The 20,332-nt window shown below is 40.4% G+C and overlaps 1 protein-coding gene across 2 annotated transcripts in view; it reads right to left on the reverse strand.

Moving 5' to 3' along the window:
* March6 (membrane associated ring-CH-type finger 6) overlaps nucleotides 1-20,332 on the reverse strand; it is a 73,629-nt gene that overhangs the window by 11,229 nt on the left and 42,068 nt on the right. The window contains exons 11-23 of one of the 2 annotated variants that reach the window (XM_029543877.1): nucleotides 20,109-20,167; nucleotides 18,098-18,178; nucleotides 17,811-17,879; nucleotides 17,653-17,727; nucleotides 16,611-16,745; nucleotides 14,512-14,631; nucleotides 14,201-14,301; nucleotides 12,177-12,314; nucleotides 10,298-10,499; nucleotides 7,835-7,904; nucleotides 3,958-4,154; nucleotides 1,820-1,954; nucleotides 151-240 (exon numbers count right to left, since the gene is read on the reverse strand). In XM_029543877.1, coding sequence (XP_029399737.1) covers nucleotides 151-240; nucleotides 1,820-1,954; nucleotides 3,958-4,154; nucleotides 7,835-7,904; nucleotides 10,298-10,499; nucleotides 12,177-12,314; nucleotides 14,201-14,301; nucleotides 14,512-14,631; nucleotides 16,611-16,745; nucleotides 17,653-17,727; nucleotides 17,811-17,879; nucleotides 18,098-18,178; nucleotides 20,109-20,167 — 1,472 coding nt within the window. The remainder of the gene's footprint in view (nucleotides 1-150; nucleotides 241-1,819; nucleotides 1,955-3,957; nucleotides 4,155-7,834; nucleotides 7,905-10,297; nucleotides 10,500-12,176; nucleotides 12,315-14,200; nucleotides 14,302-14,511; nucleotides 14,632-16,610; nucleotides 16,746-17,652; nucleotides 17,728-17,810; nucleotides 17,880-18,097; nucleotides 18,179-20,108; nucleotides 20,168-20,332) is intronic. The other variant, XM_021208272.2, reaches the window with a different exon arrangement.

Genomic DNA, 20,332 nt, shown 5'->3' on the forward strand with positions numbered 1-20,332 from the left:
AAACAAAAAAAAAAAAAAAGAAAAGAAAAGAAAAGAAAAGAAAAGAAAAAGAAAAAAAAAGAAAAGCAGAAACATAAAAACAAAAATTCCATTAACAAAATACAACCATAACCCATTTCAGAGTCTCTTTCTATGAAATTGGCTTCTTACCTGTTCAATGACAGTTTTCAACCACCACTGAGGACCCATAAGAGTTATAGCTGCGATAATTTTGGCATGCAGCACTCCCAGCGCCCAGTCCTATGATTAGAGAAAAATAAAGAATACTTAACACATCTTCACTGACCGTAAAGGTAAGCCTATCAAAAAAGCTGTTTAGTTTTGGAACAGAAGCTGCCCAGAACTGCCCAGAACTGGTATCACTACTGATAGCTGCTAGCTTCTAGGAGAGTTAGTTCTCTTTAAGAGCTCTACCATTGGTGGGTATACTGGCTAATGTTGTGTCAACACAGAGAAAGGAGCTTCAGTTGGGGAAATGCCTCCATGAGATCCAGTTGTAAGGCATTTTCTCAATCAGTGATCAAGGGGGGAGGTCCCCTTGTGGGTGTTGCCATCTCTGGGTTGGTAGTCTTGGTTCTATAAGAGAGCAGGCTGAGCAAGCCAGGGAAAGCAAGCCAGTAAAGAACATCACTCCATGGCCTCTGCATCAGCTCCTGCTTCCTGACCTGCTTGAGTTTCAGTCCTGACATCCTTTGGTGATCAACAACAATGTAGAAAGTGTAAGCTGAATAAACCCTTTTCCTCCCCAACTGCTTCTTGGTTATGATGTTTGTGCAGGAATAGAAACCCTGACTAAGACAGTGGGTAAAAGCCACACATTCAAAAGTACTTGGTCAGCTCATATTTGATGGATTAAAAAGATCACCACCCCAAAGGCCACAAGGTTAGGGCTAGTTAGAGAAGGGGAAACAAATCTTCCAAGAGTGGGGTGAAGGAAGAGTTTGTGCAATGCATTTGAATGATCAAAATGCATTGCACAAACTCTCAAAGGACTAATAAAAAAAATGAAGAGGAGATTAATATGTAAAAAGTGCAAGTTGAACAAAATAGTCTTCTTTTAGAAATCTCCATGATTTCCTCAAGAAAATATAGACAAGTGTAGGCACTAAAGGAGACCCCAGTAAGGAAGTAAAATGAATGCTGTTATTTAATCAGCTATAGTTGTTGCTTGTCCTGTGTTATTACTATGACCTAAGATAACTTATGTTGCAATAACACATTTTTGGCCTAAAGAAATTATTTCAAAGGCTTGTGCTGAAGCTTAGGCATTTGTGGTTTTCCCGAGCTGTTACCAGATCCAGGCTGCTTTCTATTCCTACTACCCCTGAGACCATGGTGGCGGCACACTGCCTCCATCCCTCTCCTTCCGCTAGCCAGTGACCACCCCGCCCTCCATCTCATGCAGACATTTTAGACACTGCACATCAAACCCTACAAGCACTAGTCCCTGCTTAGAACCGTAAATCATTGCCACAGCACCCAATACTCCTTTATCTAAGCTTTTTAATTCGTTACTTATTCAGGGATATGGGAAGCAGCACATGCAAAGTCAAGGCAGCTGTGTGGGTCAATCCTGGAGAGCCAGCTCAGGGGAGGGCAACCTTTTAATCATAAACTATTCTGAGAAAGGAGTTTATATGGCTTTTGTATCTTAAAACCAAGAGTAAAAGAAATCACTTCAAAAACTTTACAAGGGTTCCTAGAATAAAAAAACAATCTTCCTAAAACAACTGTGTAAAATAAACAAAAATACTCAAAAACTATTTTTTTCTGATCCCACCTAATTACCAATAATCATGAGGATAACATAGACATTTACCTGCCAAGGGTAGAAAAGGGGAGTCTGATCAAGAGGGACCCTCAGAGGGGCAACAATAACCAGCTCAAACAGGAGCCCGAGGAGTAGTGGGACCACCCCAGCCAGCAGCACAGCAACTATCAGAGTCTTCATTATCTAGCAGGAACAAGGCACACAGTCATTACAGACAATCCTCCTCTGGACAAAACAAACTGTATTCTACTTTCAGGCTTGCTTTCCCCTTGGACCTGATTCCCAACACATTTTATGTTATATATTTCAGTGGAATTTCTTTTTTGAAATGCACAGGTGTCCATGTGTACACATGAAAATGGAGACCAGAGGACAATCTTAAATGTCACCTCCTCCTTTGACAAAGAATGCCTCAGTGGCACAGAAGAGTAGACCGTTCAGCAAGTACACCCCAGGAACCTCCTGTTTCTGCCTCCTCATCACTGAGGTTATAAGAGTACGTTCTACACCCAACATGTTATGTGGATTCTGGGGACGGAATCTTTGTCTCCAGCTTTCAGCAAGAGCTTTATAAGCTGAGTCATCCAACCCCATTAAGTGTAGAGCTCAAGCTGTAAAGAACCTAACATCACTACTGACTGTTGTTATAAAAGGGATCCCCCACCCCGAGTTTCATTTACTGTTAGATACAATTAACAAAATGATTATGATGTTTTCCTCCAAATATCCTTCTCAGCACTTGACTTTAATCTTCCTGCAAAAACACTGATTTGCCAAAACACTGGTCCCAAAGCAACCCAACTCATAAGCTGATTTGTGAGCCTTCAGGAAAACTGATAGCTCATCCTAACTCCAGTTAAAGTAATTCATCAAGCCAATCAGAATCATCTTTTTTTTTTTTTAATCAAGAAATTCTGCCTATCTGTTCAATACATTAGCAGCTACAGCTAATGTATTCATAATGCAGCTTTAAAATTTGGATTAAGTAGCAAAATAAGAATACAAAGTAAAAGAAGCTACAAAAATACTGACAATGAAGTCAGTGTTCTGGTGACCTCTTTTTTAAGGTGGCTTCAATGGATACTCTTGCAATATGACCAAACATGGTATTAGTGGAACACATAGTACCTCTTTACATGGCATTTGTGAAGATAGGATAAATTACCAAATAAAACTAAACTTAGCTGTTCTCTGTATTTTAAATATAGGTAAGTGGTTCATTACCCATGGACTAAATAGCAATTTAACCTCCTCCACTCAATCTACAATAAATCTCTCACTACAGACATAATTGTACAATGATGGAAAAGTTGAATTTGCTAGTCTGAACAAACTACACATCCACAGGTATTACCAAGTTAACACGTGGTATCAAATAGTATGTGTAAATAATATGTTTAAAGCATTAAAAATGGTTTCAGCATAAATATAAATGTATAAACTCCAAGAGAAAGCAAACTATAACGTCAGATACAAAATGCAGCGCTGATTCCCCCAATGAGTAGGCAGAGACGTGCCTACGGCAGTTATTAGTCCAGCCAATGGTGTGGACAAGAATTCATTCCACACTCAGAAAAGGACTTCCTATGTAAATCAGGACTTTTGAGAATGACTTTCCTAACTGCACTCCCATCTCCAAAAGCATTTTCTGTAATTCTTAGTTTTTTCACGAGATTACTTAGCAGCTCACGATTCTGGGTAACTCTTTTTTTTTTTTTTTTAAATATTTATTTTATTTACATTTCAAATGTCCCATTTCCTGGTTTCCCCTCCAAAAACTCCCTATCCCCTCCCGACCCCACTTAAAGATTTATTTTATTTATGTGAGTACACCATTGCTTTCTTCACACACACCAGAAGAGGGCATTGAATCCCATTGCAGATCACTGTGAGCCACCATGTGGTTGCTAGGAATTGAACTCAAGACCTCTGGAAGAGCAGCCAGTGCTCTTAACCACTGAGCCATTTCTCCAGCCCCTTCTGGTTGACTCTTAAGTATGTATGTCTGGGTACTTCTAGAACTATGGTTTAAGTGAAATAGAAAGTTTCCATCTTAAACAAATGTGCTTTCTGATAAAAAGATAACTCTCCTGAAAACTAGTAACACAGTAAGAAAACAAATGGGAAATAGCTGTTAAAGTATTTATGACTATCAGTAAGATCAATCTCTTGTTCCAGAAACCTACCATGAGGGACCACTCTTTAACCTTCTGGAAAATCACTCTTCGTCCCTGGGGCATCCAGGCCACCAGCACTGTCACAGCCCTTATGGTTAGCCAACACACATAGAGACCACAAGCAGCTGTGTACAGCTCATGGATTTTGGCAGTCCCCGTCCAAAATGACATTAACCAACGGCCAGCAAATACTGAAAATAGAAAGGCTGACAAATGAGACATGTGGCTAGGTAAAGAGAACTGTAATCTTGATGTTCTATAAATATTTTCACATCAGAATAAACAAAAACAACCAACAACCCTTTAGGAAATAGAATTACTTGGTTAAGAAACACCCAAAACAGAGAGTCAATGAGCTGAGTGTCCTGATCTGCCAGGCCACTTACAAATTTATTCTGGTAACTGGGATGTTATGAGTATTAGTGCGTCTGTTACTTTTCATTACCAACTGAAATTATTATGCTAATATAATAAAGACACAAGTTTTCTATTATTTGTGCTATCAATACTTTATATAGATACATTACAAACAATTTGGGTTTTCTCCCAAATGATCCATTCATTAGCACAAAAAACTAAGCTTTTTAAAATAAAGAAGTAGGCACAATAACATTTCAAAACACAGCATCAAATAATACTGTATAAACGTTCTTTTAAACAAATCAACACCAACATGGTACAGTAAAATACAGACTTGAGATCTTCCTAAAGATCGTCAGTTTTGAACTTCGTCTTTTGTTGTGAGACAGGGTTTCACACTGTCGTCCAGGATGGTCTCAAACTCCAGAGTGACCCTCCTGCCTTGGTGTCCTGAGTGCCGGGCTCTCAAGTGTGAGTCATAGTGCAGCTCTGGAGCAACCACACAGTTAAGTGCTCAAGCAGGTTTTTTAAAACTTTCTTCACATAACTGATTCTCAACAAGGCTTGAGAGATGAATAAGTCTCTAGTATTCTGTTTGTTCTGGACTGTTCTCCTAATGTTGTATCTGAATACCTAGATAGAGGGTCAGTGTGCTAAGCATATCCTATCTACTGTCTCAGTCATTCTCCAAGGGTTAATCTCTCGTCCAACATAAATACAGCCTGCATCTGAAAGACTACAGGGATGGGCATGGCAGTGCATGCCACTATTCCTGGCACTTGCAACACAGGAACAGGTGGATCTCTGAGTTCCAGGCCTGTCTGGCCTATAGAGCAAGTTACAGGACAGCTGAGGCTACACAGAGAAATCCTGACTCTGGGGGATGGGAGTGGGGGTGGGGTTGGAGGAAGAAGAGGAGGAGGGAAAAAGAAAGAAGAGGGGAAAAGAAAGAAGGAAAGAGGAAGGAAAAAGAAAAAAGGAAGGAAGGAGGAGGAATGAAGGGCGAAAAAGAATGAGGAGGGAGAAGAAAAGGAGAAGGAAAAAGAGGAAGAGAAGGAAGAAGAGGAAGAAAAGCTTGACCCATTAGTTACATAGTACGGAGATAGATATATTTGAATGCATGTCTACATGATTAAGCTCACAGTTTTGCCTGATGAACTATATATCACTTTCTAGTCAAACTAGCTAACCCCACAGTCAAGCATTACAAGCCATATGATAAACAGACTTCTTATCAACTCATAAAATAGTCTGTATATGAAAATAGCTCTCTTATAGACAAATAAAAACTGGACCAGGAGTGTAGTCAACCATTTGTGAGACCTGGGTTCAATCCACAAGAAAAGAGGACAGATATATTTATTCCATGAAACAAGTAAATGTGCATATTAATTCTAAGACACCAAAATCACCACTGACACTTGTGAAAAGTGTTTAGTGCTGTATACAAATGTCTACTTTACAGTTTGCCTCTGAGATTTTAGATTAGTTCTACATTAAACAGCCCATTTCTATTCCCCCTCTCCCATCCTTTCTCCCCCCCCTTCCCTCTCTTTTTGAGAGGGCACATGGATTCACAAGTTATGTTGTAGCTAAGAGGTAACCTAGAGGAGGAAGCAGGCCTCATTACCCTCAAATGTGCCCTGTCAAAGCTCTTCTGTTATGAACTTCAATTACTTTTCTACCATGCTACAACAGATTTAAGGGAAATGTTTAACAGTGTACAACAATGTTGAATTACTCACATTACTAAATTAAAGCATAAAAAAAATTGTTTCTTTTATCTTTTATTGCTGTTGTTTTTGTTTTTTTGAGACAGGATTTCTTTGTTATCACTTCCCGTCCCAGAACTCTGTGGACCAAACTGGCTTCAAAATCAAGAGACCCTCCTGCCTCTACCTCTGAAGTGCTGGGATTAAAGAATGTGCCAACACTGCCCGGTTTTATTGAATTTTAAAATTCCAATAAAAGCATGGAAATGGAACATAAAAACCGTATGTTCACACTGTAGCTAGGTAGCTAGCCAGCTGTGCTGTGAAAAGGACAAGGACCTTAGAGCAGTCTTACAAGGTCAGAGGTCTTCCCGTGAAGTGCTTAGCAAGAGGACATCCCTATTCCCCATGCTCGGAAACCACGGAGGAAGAGGGAGTTGAAAGCGCCAACCGGAGCAGAACTGGACCTCGGCACCCGGGAACCCACAGCAGCGGTATCTGCTGGCACACAGTGCGACAGGATCAGGCTCATCAGCTGCCTGCATCCATAGGACGGAGCTCATGAGCTCCCTAACTGGGGACGATGGCAGCTACCAGGGAAGTCTCTTTTCTTTAAGGGTTGTAGACCCTGAGAGGCTGACAAATGTCTAGAGCAGGTTCTCAACCTTCCTAGGGTTACCACCCTTTAGTCCAGTTCCTCGTGTTGTGCTGACCTCCAACCTTAATTATTTCATTGTTACTTCATAACTGTAATTTTTGCTACTGTTATGAACTGTAATTAAATATCTGTTATGTGATCCCCAAAGGGGTTGTGACCCACAGGTTAAGAACTGCTAACCTAGAGGAGGAAGGTCTCACATCCAACAGTACACAGGCAGTACTAACTGGGCTGGATCAGTTATTAAAGTAAAAAAAAAGAAAAAAGGAAAGAAAAAGAAAAAGAAAAGGAAAAAGAAAAGGAAACAAACCTATGGACTTAGGGAGGTAAGGAAATCTGGGAGGAGTTAGAGAGAAGAATGGGGAGTGAATCAACAAAAAATTCTCAAAAAATCTCTAAAAATGGTTAGTCTCTACACAAAAATAGTACAATTTCACTTTTTACCAAATGAAGATTAAAAAAAAAAATCACAATTTCTTCAGTTTAAAAAATGTTTGCTTTCTTTGCCTTGTTTCTTTCTTTCTTTTTTTTTTTTTTTAGAAACATCCCTTTAATTTTAATGTCCCCAATTGTTCTTTCCTACTTTTATAACTCATGGGACCGAATATTTAATACAAATTTAATTATAAAATTATTAGCTTAGTAGTATAATCAAAACTGCTCAATACACCACGTGGTGGATAACAGCTATCAGCCTGATTTGGAATGTCTTGAGCGCAGAGGACAAGCTATTCTATGACTTGTCAATGGTGCTGAACTCTATCCCATCAGGGGCATCTTTGGAGAAGATGGCAAGCTATTATATCCAGCCAAGAGTAGCTTCCTCGTTAAGATGAAGAAACACTGGTTGACATTTCTAACAAGGTCAATGTCAGGGAAGAGCAACACTTGTAAGTCCCAGATTTTAGTAAAAAGTTTAACTTTTTAAATGACTTTGAAAACCCACACCGCGACATACTATGAGAACTGAGAGACTGTCGTGTGTGCTCTGCAATAGACTCATGCTTCTGGAACCTGTGGGCCTATAGAGTCCAACTACATGAAAACAGCCCATGAACCAAACATTAGGACTGTATTCCCAGCTTCTATTTGATATAACATGTTTTGAGAAAAGAGTCTTAACATTCAATAGCTGGAAGCTAGAATAAACTCATACCTGGTAAAGTAAGGCAAATGAGGCTGGCAATCAGCAATGTTATGCACATGAAGACAATCAGCAGAAATATCTGCAATGCAAAACAGAAAGTTCATAAGTGGTTTCTATGTCCTCAATGTACTCTGATACTCCTCAAATCCACATAACACTCCCACTATAAAATTCCGCCACTCCACTGGGCACAGGACATATGCTACCATACTCCCAGTGCCAAGGAGAGAAAGAAAAAGGAGCAGGAGACAGCCTGCGCCTGTGCTTTTGGGGTATAGAACCTTCAGAAAATAAGTGTTCATTTTCACAAGATCAGATATACCCCCAAAGAAAGAAACAAATATATTTATACTCAGGCTCACCCAAAACTCACCCAAAGTTGACAAATTTAAAATAGCCATTATTCTAAACTCAGCAACTTTGCTACTCAATTAGAATATTCTGCATGCTGACAGAGACATCCAGTTCTGCGCTGTCCAGCACAGCAGTCACTGGCCACATGTGGCTATTGAGCCCATGACTTGTGAATAATACAATGTAGTAATAGAACTTGAAGTTTTATTTTCACTATTTTTTTTTTTCAAGACAGGGTTTCTCTGTATAGCTCTGGCTGTCCTGGAACTCACTTTGTAGACCAGGCTGGCCTCGAACTCAGAAATCCNCCTGCCTCTGCCTCCCGAGTGCTGGGGTTAAAGGCGTGTGCCACCACGCCCGGCTATTTTCACTATTCTTAACTGTAAATACATGCACATAGCCAATGGCTTCTGTACTGGGAAGTACCAATGGAACAGCAGCATACAAGGAAGAGGAGACCCCTTCTCCAGGGCTGACAGAAAGCTCACTTTCTACCTTACCCACCTTTTCCAAGATCATAAGGCAGAGGCCTGATGAGAAAAATTTCATCAGCTTTGCCCGCCTGAAAAGCCCTTAGTGATTCTGTCTCTGATGTGCCCCCTACCAACCCCAGCAAGAGGGCCAAGTGAAAACCAGGGAAAAGTAAAGCAGGTGCTTACTATGAGACCTGCTTTTAAGACTCACAGACACAGGAACTGAAGAAAAGACCTTTAGCATTATAAGCAACACTTTTTTGAATAAACTACTGCTTCAGAACAGATGTATTTCTCAATGGGGACAGAAGCAGGAAATATAAATCTCGAGTGCCAACTACAGTACACACAACGTTCAAGGCTCTCCATTCAGCGGCTGCCTATCCAGAAGTCTTGCCTGCCATTGCTTCCCTGCCCTTCACCTCTCCTCTGTAGAGCTGCCATCCTCTAAATATACTCAGTTCTCTGCAGCTCCAAGCTTGCCATGTCCAATAGGCCTGGAATGCCCTTTCTACCTGCCATTTTTTTAATGGTTGTCCTCTCTCATTCAAGGAAGCTTATTTATCAGCTCCTCCATGAAGATTTCTACACACCTGTACTACAAACCAGTGGCCCCTGCCCAAGAGCAGTAACAGTGCCCTCAGCAAACCGTCTACTCTAAGAACCCAAATTTGCTACTGTTTGGTTTTGCTTTTTAATCTCCCAAAGTAGTCTAAAAGTAGTTTTAGGACAAAGACTGCGTGCATAATCTCTACAGCCTTAACACACATCCAAAATATCTGACACTCAAGATATGTTTACACAATGGCTACATAAGAGCTACAGGTAACCCAAAAATAAGACATCGACTATTTTTACAGAAAAAGAACCAAGGATGAGATCATCTACCAAAATTTCAAAATGATCACTCACAATCTCAAACCATTAAAACAGGGATTCCATACAAATGGAAATACATCATCAGGATAAATGTCTGACAAGACTTTGAATCACACACTGGCTGCCAGTTTCGAGATGATGGAACAGGCCTAACTGATCTTCAGTTTCATTAGCTATCAACATGAGATGACCACCCATAATTCGCATGCCAGGACCTTAAGGACACACTGGACATGGTAACTGAATACATTTAGGAAATGCTGTACACAGAGGAGAGGTGAGGGACAAGGGAAGTTGTGACATACAACACTATGGGATAGGCAGAAGCCAGAGTAAGGAGCCGGGAAGGCCCTAAGTGCACAACCCACACTCATTGTATTGTGCTTTGTGCTTCTCTGCTCTACTGAGGAATACATTTCTGTTCTGACCCAATAGCTGCTGTAAGTGGGAATTAAATCAGAGGCCAACATTAACATATCATTATAGTTGCTGACACATGCTGAACTGTTATCCATCATGCTAGCTTCTAATTTATGATCTTTTTCTCTCAAACAAGAACTAAAGTCCATGGAATCCGAGCCCCACATAGTACCCACCTCCAAAACCTAACAAACTTATTTTGAACATTTCAGCTGCACAATGAGAGTAATACAAGTTTCTTTCTAGGAACCATATGTCATAGCTACACAGCACCAATTTTAAGAGCACTAATTCTCAATTAGTGAAAGAAAAACTAATTTACAGAACTCAAGCTCTATGAACTTACCCTGAGTGGGAAATGTAAAGGCCGGCGGTAAGGCTGAAAGCCAACAGGTCCGCCCTGCTGGAGTATGGCTTGGTGGGCTGCATGCAGCCCTTCCCCGGCAGGAACGGCATTGTTGTTTCTTGCAGGCTGGTTATTGTTGACCTGCTGATTTGCACTGTTCTCGTTTTCTTCCTGGTCTCCCAGTAAGTAGGAATGAAGGTCCCTACACAAAAGTTACACCAGTGAGTCTCAGTTCAGGCCAGAGTGACATTGGAATATAGAGAGCATTACTCCTGCTATCTGGAGTAAATGCTAGTGTCTGCTTCAAACCATCCCCTTCCAACTCTGTTAGCTAGCTTGTGGGGCACTCCACAAATTCAACCTATTCTATGTTTCCTCCCTAACAACGGAGAAGTCAGTGATTTAGAGGAAAGCACAGTCAGCCATGTCTCCTGCAGAAGCGACAAACCGTTCAGACAAGAGCAGCACTGGGGAGAAGGACAGTGTTCAATCATCAAATAGAACCAAGTCTATAACCACAGTAATATACCATACTGTGCCAAGTATTTCACAAAAGCTTCCGTTATGCATACAGCCTCTGGAATGCCAGTGAAAGGATATCTAAATTACACTGAGGCAGTAAGACTCATCCTAAAAGTAGAAGACACCATCCCTCAACAGGACAGGGGTCCTGGACAGAATGAAACTGGGTAAGCAAGCTGTAGGAGAGAAACCAGCATCCCTCACTCTCTGCTTCGTGAATGCAGACTTAATGTGAACAGAAACTTGGAGCTTCTGCTGCCAAGACTTCCCCACACAACGGGGTCTGCCCTGAAAACATAAGCCAAACTAAATACTCCCTTAAGCTGCTTCTGTTGGGTATTTTTTTCACAACACAAAAAGGAAGGAACAAAAAAGAAATCAAATCTTAGCATTTAGCATTTAGTCTAGATAGCAGGGATAGAATCCTTAAAATAAGTATAAAGTAGTCTTTAAATACACTGTATTTTTAACTTTTAAGCGAGTATGCATTGACAGTACTGTCACATTTCCATAGAAGACGCCATGTAGTGCAATTGCACTGACCCAACCCCAATCCCTTTGTCTGCCACATCTATTAACACAAAAGGAACAGCAGTGAGCCTGCACAAGGGGGACAGTGTGCACAGATCCTCCTTGAATGGGTAACCACAGAGTGCACAGTATGGTATATACTGTGGTTATAGACTTGGTTCTATTTGATGATTGAACACTGTCCTTCTCCCCAGTGCTGCTCTTGTCTGAACGGTTTGTCACTTCTGCAGGAGAAACAGCAGTCATTAATGAAGAAGAAAAAGGTTTTACTCTGTGGAGCTAATTCCAGACAGCACTCAACTGTTTCGTATTAAAATGAGGGTTTTCTAAGAGGTTTTATTTGAGTACATGTATGTATCTGTATGCCACATGTACTGTGGGTGCCCACAGAGCTAGAAAACGTACCAGATCCCCGGATCTGGACTCAAAGGCCACTGTGAGCAGTCTGACATCAGTGCTGGGCAATGAACTGGGTCCTCTGGAGGAATAGCAGGCACACTCACTGCTGAGCTGTCTCTGCAGCTTCTGAAACTAGGCTTTATCGAGTGCAACACAGAACACACTTCCTTCAGAAAGGTTATAAAACACGACTGACCATAATGGCACATACCTGTATGCTCAGCACTAAGAAGACTAGGGTACAAAGATTCTAGGGCTGAGGACAGCTTGGATAAGAATATGACTCAAAATTAAAAATAAAATATGGGGCTGTAGTTGTTACTCTGTAGTATAGCATTTGTACAGTGTGCATGAGGCCCTGGCTTTAGAAAAAAAGATTATAGACACAGATAACATAGATGCCCACAGAGTCAGCTCCCATACTCACAGCAAGTATCCAGCAGTAACAGTCCATGCACGCACAAGCCCCTTCAGCCACTGCCTAGTGTGTCCCTGTTCCAGCAATGCTGGCAAGACAACCTGCAACAGGAGCAGCTCAAGGGACAGCTCACTCACCGGAGCATCACTACAATACAAAAAGCCAGGTTTACTACATGAGCCCTATTATAATTTATAAAACATCTGTTCCAATAACAAATCTCCAAAGTCAAATGTACTTGTCTTTATAGCCTTTCCTCCCATTCTCTCCAAGTCAGTGAGGCTATTCTCCTAAGCCCCACTGAAGCTGTTCCTGGTCCCTTGGTGTCCACCAACAACCATGCCGTGGTGCTCACTTGTGCTGTGACAGCAGTGTACTACAGAGCTGCTCGCCCTTCCAGCAGCTTCCGAATAGCTGCTCCCCCTTTGACTCCCCAGTATGGAAGCACGAGGGCCCAAGTATTGTCCTCTTTCTCAGCCTAGCTTATTCTTTGTATGACTGTGACTCATCTGGCCACTTTTATCTACAGTAGTAGAGATCTCTTCCCCAACTCCAAACTTGCATATCCACACTGGAACTCAGTGATGCCCGCTGATGTGACCAAGCATCTATCAAACTATTAATCCTGCTATCTCTCTATTAAACACATCTCCCATGCTAAGTACAGGATTTCTGATTTGCTGACTTCTTTACAGAAGAAATTTCTGGTTCCTTACAGCTTACATCCACACCACTCCTTGACTCCTTGACTCTTAACATTATCAATCCTAACTGCTTCTTAGCCTCCTTAATCTCCTCCAGGATCCTCTAACACCGTCTTCCTGGCTATCCTGCTTCTAACCTAGGCGCTCTCACTCTATCTCTGTTCACCAAGGGGCGCAGTGACCCGCACAGCCTTCTACGAGCTATCCAACCCTTCTGACTAAACACCAAAGTGCCTATAATAGCCTCCAAACTCAAAGAGCTGCTTTCAAGGTCTGCTCTCACTTCATAGCTGACTACTTTGCTTTCTCCTTCTTAGCCACACTAGTCTGACAAACAAATGTGGGTGAGGTGTGCCTACCTGATCCACTTGGTTCAGCACCACGGCCTCAGCTTCTTTCAGGGCTTTCCTTAACTGTCACCTCAGTCTTTTCTGTTACACCTGATAAATTAAAACCCCTCCTGGACATTCTCTATTCTTTCTGCTCCTTTCTTTTCCCTAGAACAGTAGTGAGTATTAAGCATACTATGTATTCCATCTATACTAAAGCCTGTCTTCTTGCCTATAAATGTAACCTCTCCTATGGAGAGCTGACACTGTTTCAACATAGGAATAGTACAATCTACCTTTCAGAAAACCCAGAGCCAGCAGAGATGAGGCTGTGATAATAATGGAGAGCAAAGGGAAATGGAAACTAAACGACTGAGTGGTAACATTAGTGTAAGTTCTTAAGGATGAACTAACAGGACAAGTACATTTGAGGAAGCAATCTCATTCCTCATAGCTTAAGGTGAACTATGGGGTAATAAAGCCACTGGAAAGTTTAATACAAAATGATGAAAGCCTTGAGTCTTGCTTTTAGTACACAGTTAAAGGTGTACACAAAGAAAAAACAATGTTAGTAATTCTCCTTAAGTATGGTTTAAAAAAGAATCTTTTTAACCAAATGAAATAAGTTATCCCTTGAAAGAAATGTATTGAGCAGGTGGTGGAACACAAGCCTTTAGTCCCAGGACTTGGAAGGCAAAGGCAGGGAGATCTCTGAATTTGAGTCAGCCTGACTGACAGGGTAAGTTCCAAGACAGCCAGCACTACACTGTAGTAGCCTGTCTTGGGAGGGGTGGAGGGAGAAGAAAAATGTAAAATGTGTATGGCAAGATGGAACTACCACATACAATGTTTAATGTAAAATGAATATTAGATCCCCAGTAGTTTTAAGAACTTAACTATAGACTTAGAGATGCTGCTCAGTAGTATAATACTTGTTTAGGATGCTAGGCAGTGAGTTCAATCCCCCCAAACCACCAAAATAACCCCCAGAAATCCTTACCTGTAAAGCATGACATTGTAAGGAAGAAAATTAGGCAAAAGACTCTTAATTATACGTATAGGAAGCCAGAGCATCAGAAGTACAATGGAGCCAAAGACAATCTGTAGTAAGAAACAAGGCACAACCCTACTGTGAGTCTGGGGAACTACACTTGTTAAGTATGTTCCACAGGGTTAGGTAAATACAGTCAGTATGTCCTCCCAGTCCTCCCAATCTAAAAGCATACAAACAACAAAAACACTGTATGAAGCTAATAGGTAGCATGCCTTGATTTTTAAAATATAAAATAAAAAATAAAAAGACCTGCTCACCACTGACAAAATAAATCTTCGAAGATGTCTATAAATGGGCAAGTGAATCATTTCCTGTACTGGATTAAAATCCGGATCATTCAAATTCCTCAGAAACCATAAGACACCAGGTCGAAGTACCTGTGAATATATTTCAAATATGATACTCAGTGACAACTCTATGTGCATCTGAAAATTAACCAAAAGAAAAAAAAAAAAAAAAAAAAAAAAAAAAAAAAACGAGGTCCTAAAGTTATTTTGGCACCTAAAATTCAACCCTGACAATTCATGGAAAAAAGAAGTTCCTTAGCCAGAAAGTATCAAGCTATTGTTTTTTTTTTTATTGACCTTTGATGCTTTTAATCATAAACTTGAAAACCTCACTGAAAACAATTTATCAAGAAATCTGAATGACTGAGGTAAAAACCTACAAACATTACTATATACTGTATAATTAAGAGAAAAGACTCAGACCCACCCCTACTGTCCACAAACCTTGTACAGAATAAAGCACCAATGACATTCAGTCTGTGATTTCGCAGTCCATCCCCACTGCCTCATTGGCCTTCTCCTCCATCAACAGTCTTAGTAGAGTGAGCTAACTTTTCAAAAGATTTATTAACTCTCAGGAACAGAGGAGGGCAAGAATTGTCTTGTACCTCGGTATTACCTCGGGGTACAGCATAGAATCTGGTGTTCATAGAGCTAGAGGTGTACAGTAAGGAAATATGAACCTCCCCTCATCTTTAAATCACTCAGAACAGGATCTGTGAAGGCAGCAGCTACCTGGCAAGTGGCTTGTGATCATAAAAGATCCCCACTGCTACTCTGTAATTCAAGTGCCTGTTCCTAAATACTTCTTATTTCAGTCCTATAAAACCTCTCTTGGGGACGATGTCCAGCGCTACACCAAGCCCCGTAGAATCTGTGTGACAAGTTCCACAGACTAAGGTGAAAACTTCAAAAGAAGGAGGCCTCCAGGAACCGGCTGTGGGGCCAGAACAAAACACTAAGCCGTAGTTCTCATTTATCTGTTTTATTTTCTTATTCCTTTTCTTATTTACATGTTCCTGGTAGCCTAGGCCAAGACCTTAAGCGAGAATAATGGGTAAGAAACCATTCTTTGAAATGGGGTCACTAACATGACCTTTTCTCTGGGGAAACCAACGCTTTACTTTATAAATCATTTATAAAATTATATAATAGTACTGTGATAGATAAAAACTTTCCCAACAATAAAATTTCATATGGCTACACGTATCTCATTGGAAGTGGACTTTGATATATGGTAAAGAAAGCCTTAAATAAAAAGAATTAAAATAGTTTAAATTTACACATTGGAGATTTATTAAAAAAAAAAAAAAATCAGCCATTAGATGTTAAACAATGGACCAGAAAGATTTATTAACCTGCTCTTGGAAATATGCCACTAGCCTCAGATGACTGCCCCACTGATTTTACCCTTTCAGTTGTAACTTGTGATTTCTATTAATCATGATGTTACCTGTTCTGTTTGTGATTCACTGAATACAACTTTTCAGAGTTGTAATTTTTGCTTGATTTTTGTGCTTTACTGTGCCAAATGATAAAGATAGGATTTGTGATTGCTTCACTGAAAACATCTTCTAAGAGTTGTAATATTTATTTTTTTAGCGTATAAAAACTCCTGCTTGAGTGCTGCAAAATACACTCAGATTCAAACTGCCTCTGTGTTTGTTTCTGTTTGTCACCGCCGAATCCTTACCCACCTAGCTTTCGAGGACCCTCATCCCAGGGACCCCCCATACCCGACTGGGGTGGTCCGTGGCAGTCCAGGACCAATTTATTACCACAAACACTTTTAGGAGTTTACAATGGGAGTAAGTATATGATGCATATCAAATAAGAACTCTGATTTTTAACTAGCCTTGATCATTTTTAAAACTACAAACTGCCATTTTTTTTTGACATAAACATTGATTGAAAGTAATCAAAGCAAACTCTATTACCAGTTCTTCTCTCTTAAAACAGGAGAGAATATGGTTTAGTTAGGAAAACATCCTAGACTTTGAGGGATAAACGGTTGACAAAGCAAAGCCCTTCTCAAAAACACTGATCACCAACACTTCTCTAGGACCTACCTCTCTCAGTAAGAGGATGAAGGAGGCAAAGTAGAATACATACACCATTCCCACCAACCAGTGCAGAAACATTGTGGTCCCTGGAGCTGACTGAAAGCTCACCTCTCGATCTTTCAGAGTAGCATCAAACATTTCCTGAGCCGAAACAGAGTGGGTCAGAGATCCAGACACTTACACTTGCAACACTCAGGACTTCCACCATTAACAAGTCACAAAACGAACATTGTGTGACGCTTTAATTTCTAATGAAAATATTTTGTACATTTATAAATTACAATAAAAAGTACAATAAACAAAGGTATAATAAACACTAATTTGGAAAAACAAGTCAGAACTCCAAATGTAGGTGATGCCATATTTAGTTCACAGTGTCAGAAAACTATGTAAGAGCATATTATATAAGAGCATACTATAACTCTTTAAAACACTGACACATGGACAAGCAAGGTGGCTGGCCCTAACTCCCATCCCTGACTCCGTGGTGGAGACAACACACTCTTGCAAGCTGTTCTCCCACCACTGCATGTGCACACACTCAAAATAAATGATGCAAATAAAACCGTGAGGCATAAATAATTGGTTGCACTAGTTTTGCTTGTTTGTGTATTTCTCCCTGTGATGGGATCTCATTTATCTCAGGCCAGCCTAGAACTTGCTGTGCAGCTCAAGAAAACATGCAAGTTCCAATCCTCCTGGCTCTTCCTCCTCGCTGCTACAATTACAGACACATGCTATCACACTTACTTGATACTAGGAATTGAACCTAGGACTTCACGCATCCTAGCAAGCATCCTACCAACTGACCTATGCTCTCATATTAAAAACTATTCTTTTTAACTGTGTAAGATCTTGATTTCTTAATTACAGTCTGCATTCACAAAAAGACATTAAAAATTAATACTCAAGACAAATTAATGGCATTTAGATTTAATAGTGTTTTGTTCCAAAAATAAGTAAATCACCAATACTTTCCTTTGAAAGAAATGTTTTCTAACATGTTTTGAAGCTTTGAAATGAGATATCTCAGTGGTACTCAACTCACCAGAGAACAGATATCCAGCCACCAGCCACAAATGAGAGGGAACACTCCGATTTCTACCACAACTAACAAAGAGACCTTAATTAAATAGAAATAAAGTTCATCAGTATCAATCAAATGGAGGACAAAGCACTTTTAGTTTTTATTTATAATTGGATTACCTTAACCACAATATAGCAGACGCCCAGCAAGCGACGAGACCTATGAAATTTAACAAGAGTTGCCAATGCCTGAAGCATTTCGTCAAGGAAAAACGTATGAGACAGGAAACTCTTCAGAAAATACTGAATGCAATGACAAATTTCATTTATTTCAAATCTGCCCACACTTATCCCTTCACCAACACTAACTTTTATGAAGACACAGGGGAAAACAACTTTGTTATTATGAGAACTCTTCGATAGGAATGACATGGACCTCCAAGTCAAGTCGGTTCATTAAAGGATACATGACAAATTATCAGTGTTATTGCTAAAAGTATATATCCAACAATCGTTGTGATTAGACCTTCAAAATGAGATGCTTGGACCTGAAAATAAAAAAAATAAGTATAATATGACTTTCCTACATGGTTGGTAATCCAGTTTTTCAGTATACTAAGGGATATGAATGACGGAAACTAAACTGTGGCTTACTTGGCTTGATTTGGTTTGGTTGAGCTTGCTTTTTGAAATAGGGTTTCTCTGTGTAGCCCTGACCATCCTAGAACTCGCTCTGTAAATCAAGCTGACTTTGAACTCAGAGATCCACTTGCCTCAGCTTCATAAGTGCCGGGATTAAAAGTATGCACCATCCAACATGATAGTAAAAAAAAACTGTTGATTCTACATATTTATAACTGAAATTTTGTTTATACAGCATCTGCAAACCAGACTCTCTCATATACAGACTGCTAAATATTACTGAAGGTTGAAGAAATATTAAATAGCATTTTATCCAAAGAGTCAAAATAACAGAGTGAATGAAATTTCCCAGTAAGACCACAATCTTATCAGACTCTCCTTATTCTCAAAACCAGGCATTTTCTGAGGGCTGACTGCTAAAGCTGCAACAGCCCACTGCCCAGGCTGCCCACCCACCCGGCAACATCTGACCACATTATCTCAGACCCTTGGGAAGGAACTGTAAGCATTTAAGCTTCTCTGACCCTCCAAAACTGTTCTAGAGCCTTGCAGAAAGCAAAAGTTTGTAGAATGACAAATATGTTTTATTCATATCATTTCAGTTCCTGAATTATAGGTAAATTAAGTAGCCACAGTCCAGAAAATGAGCATCTGCTGAAACCATTTATCTCAGTCCTCTGGGTGCTTACAAGCAGCCGCCAACAAGGGTTGGAGCAGCAGCAGACAATGAAACATCCCTAAAAGTAATCTCAGAACTCCCCACACAAAGGGAACAAGAGAGCCCAGCCATGCAATCTCCACAGCGTCTGTAAAAGTAGTCCTACTCCATGAGCCTTTGGAACCTCCAGCTTGGTAATCCTTTCTCAACACAAAAGACAGTCTTTTTGACATGCAAAGCCACCCCTATCTAACTGCTACTGAAATCAGACATGCACGAGGGAGCTGAGGGACCCCAAGTTACTGGTGCTTTTCTACGCTATTAAAATGTTTTAGGAAAAAGTTATTAAGAATCTGACAGTGGAAAAGGATGTGCCTAATCCTGTAGAGGCTTGGGGGATGGGGATGCAGGGGGTGGGGAAGAGGTGAACACTCTCTCAGAGGCAAGGGGGGGTGGGGGTGGTGAAGAACTCTGGGAGGAGGGACATTTGGAATGTAAATAAATAAAATAATTAAATAACTTTTTTTTTAAAAAAAAATCTACCAGAATACATATCCACCTTTAGGAAATAACAATGTGTAAAATATAAGCAAGTTGAGCAAACACTAAAGTCTATTACCCCAAGATAGTCCTCTATTCCTTTTTTTAATTGAACACACTGATAACTTTTCAAAATTCACTACGGATTACCTGTGGAAAGGGAGAGAGGGATACAAAAGTTCATCAAGCAAATGAAAAGCAACCATGGGAACTCTCTTGCAGTGAGCCTCAAAGCCCACCATACATACCGTGAGGCTCTGTAGTGTACCTGCAATGACTTCCATCCAATATGACATACTATTTCCTGTGTAATTGTTTGGCTTTAAATAAAGAGAACAAAGCTATGCTGGCTAACTCCTCCTCTGCACAGGATACACTGAGAAATGAATCCTTAGGCTGGAGCTGTGGCTCAGCAGTTGAGAGCTTAGTTTGCTCTTGCAGAAGACTGGCACTCAGTTCTCAGCCCCAGTATGGTGGCTCACAACCATCCATAATCTCAGATCCTGAGATCCAACAAGACACGCATAGTGCACATACATGCGAGCAAAACTTTTATATACATAAAATAAAAATATACCTAGAAAATATCAAACTAGGGGATAACTAGCAAAATAAGTTTCTGAAAGTAATATACTCACATGCTCTTCAAACCCCAATCCAACAAGGGAGAAATGACCAATGTGGTAAGGACAAAATGCTGAAAGGGAGGAGAAAACTTATCATTAGGACAATTAGCTCTCTTAACACTAACTCCACTAAAGGAACCAGGACTCCTTTGAAAAATGGAAAATTCTCCCAGGCAGTGGTGGCACACGCCTTTATTCCCAGCACTTGGGAGGCAGAGGCAGGCAGATTTCTGAGT

Source organism: Mus pahari, chromosome 11, assembly GCF_900095145.1.
Source record: "Mus pahari chromosome 11, PAHARI_EIJ_v1.1, whole genome shotgun sequence".
NCBI lineage: Eukaryota > Metazoa > Chordata > Mammalia > Rodentia > Muridae > Mus > Mus pahari.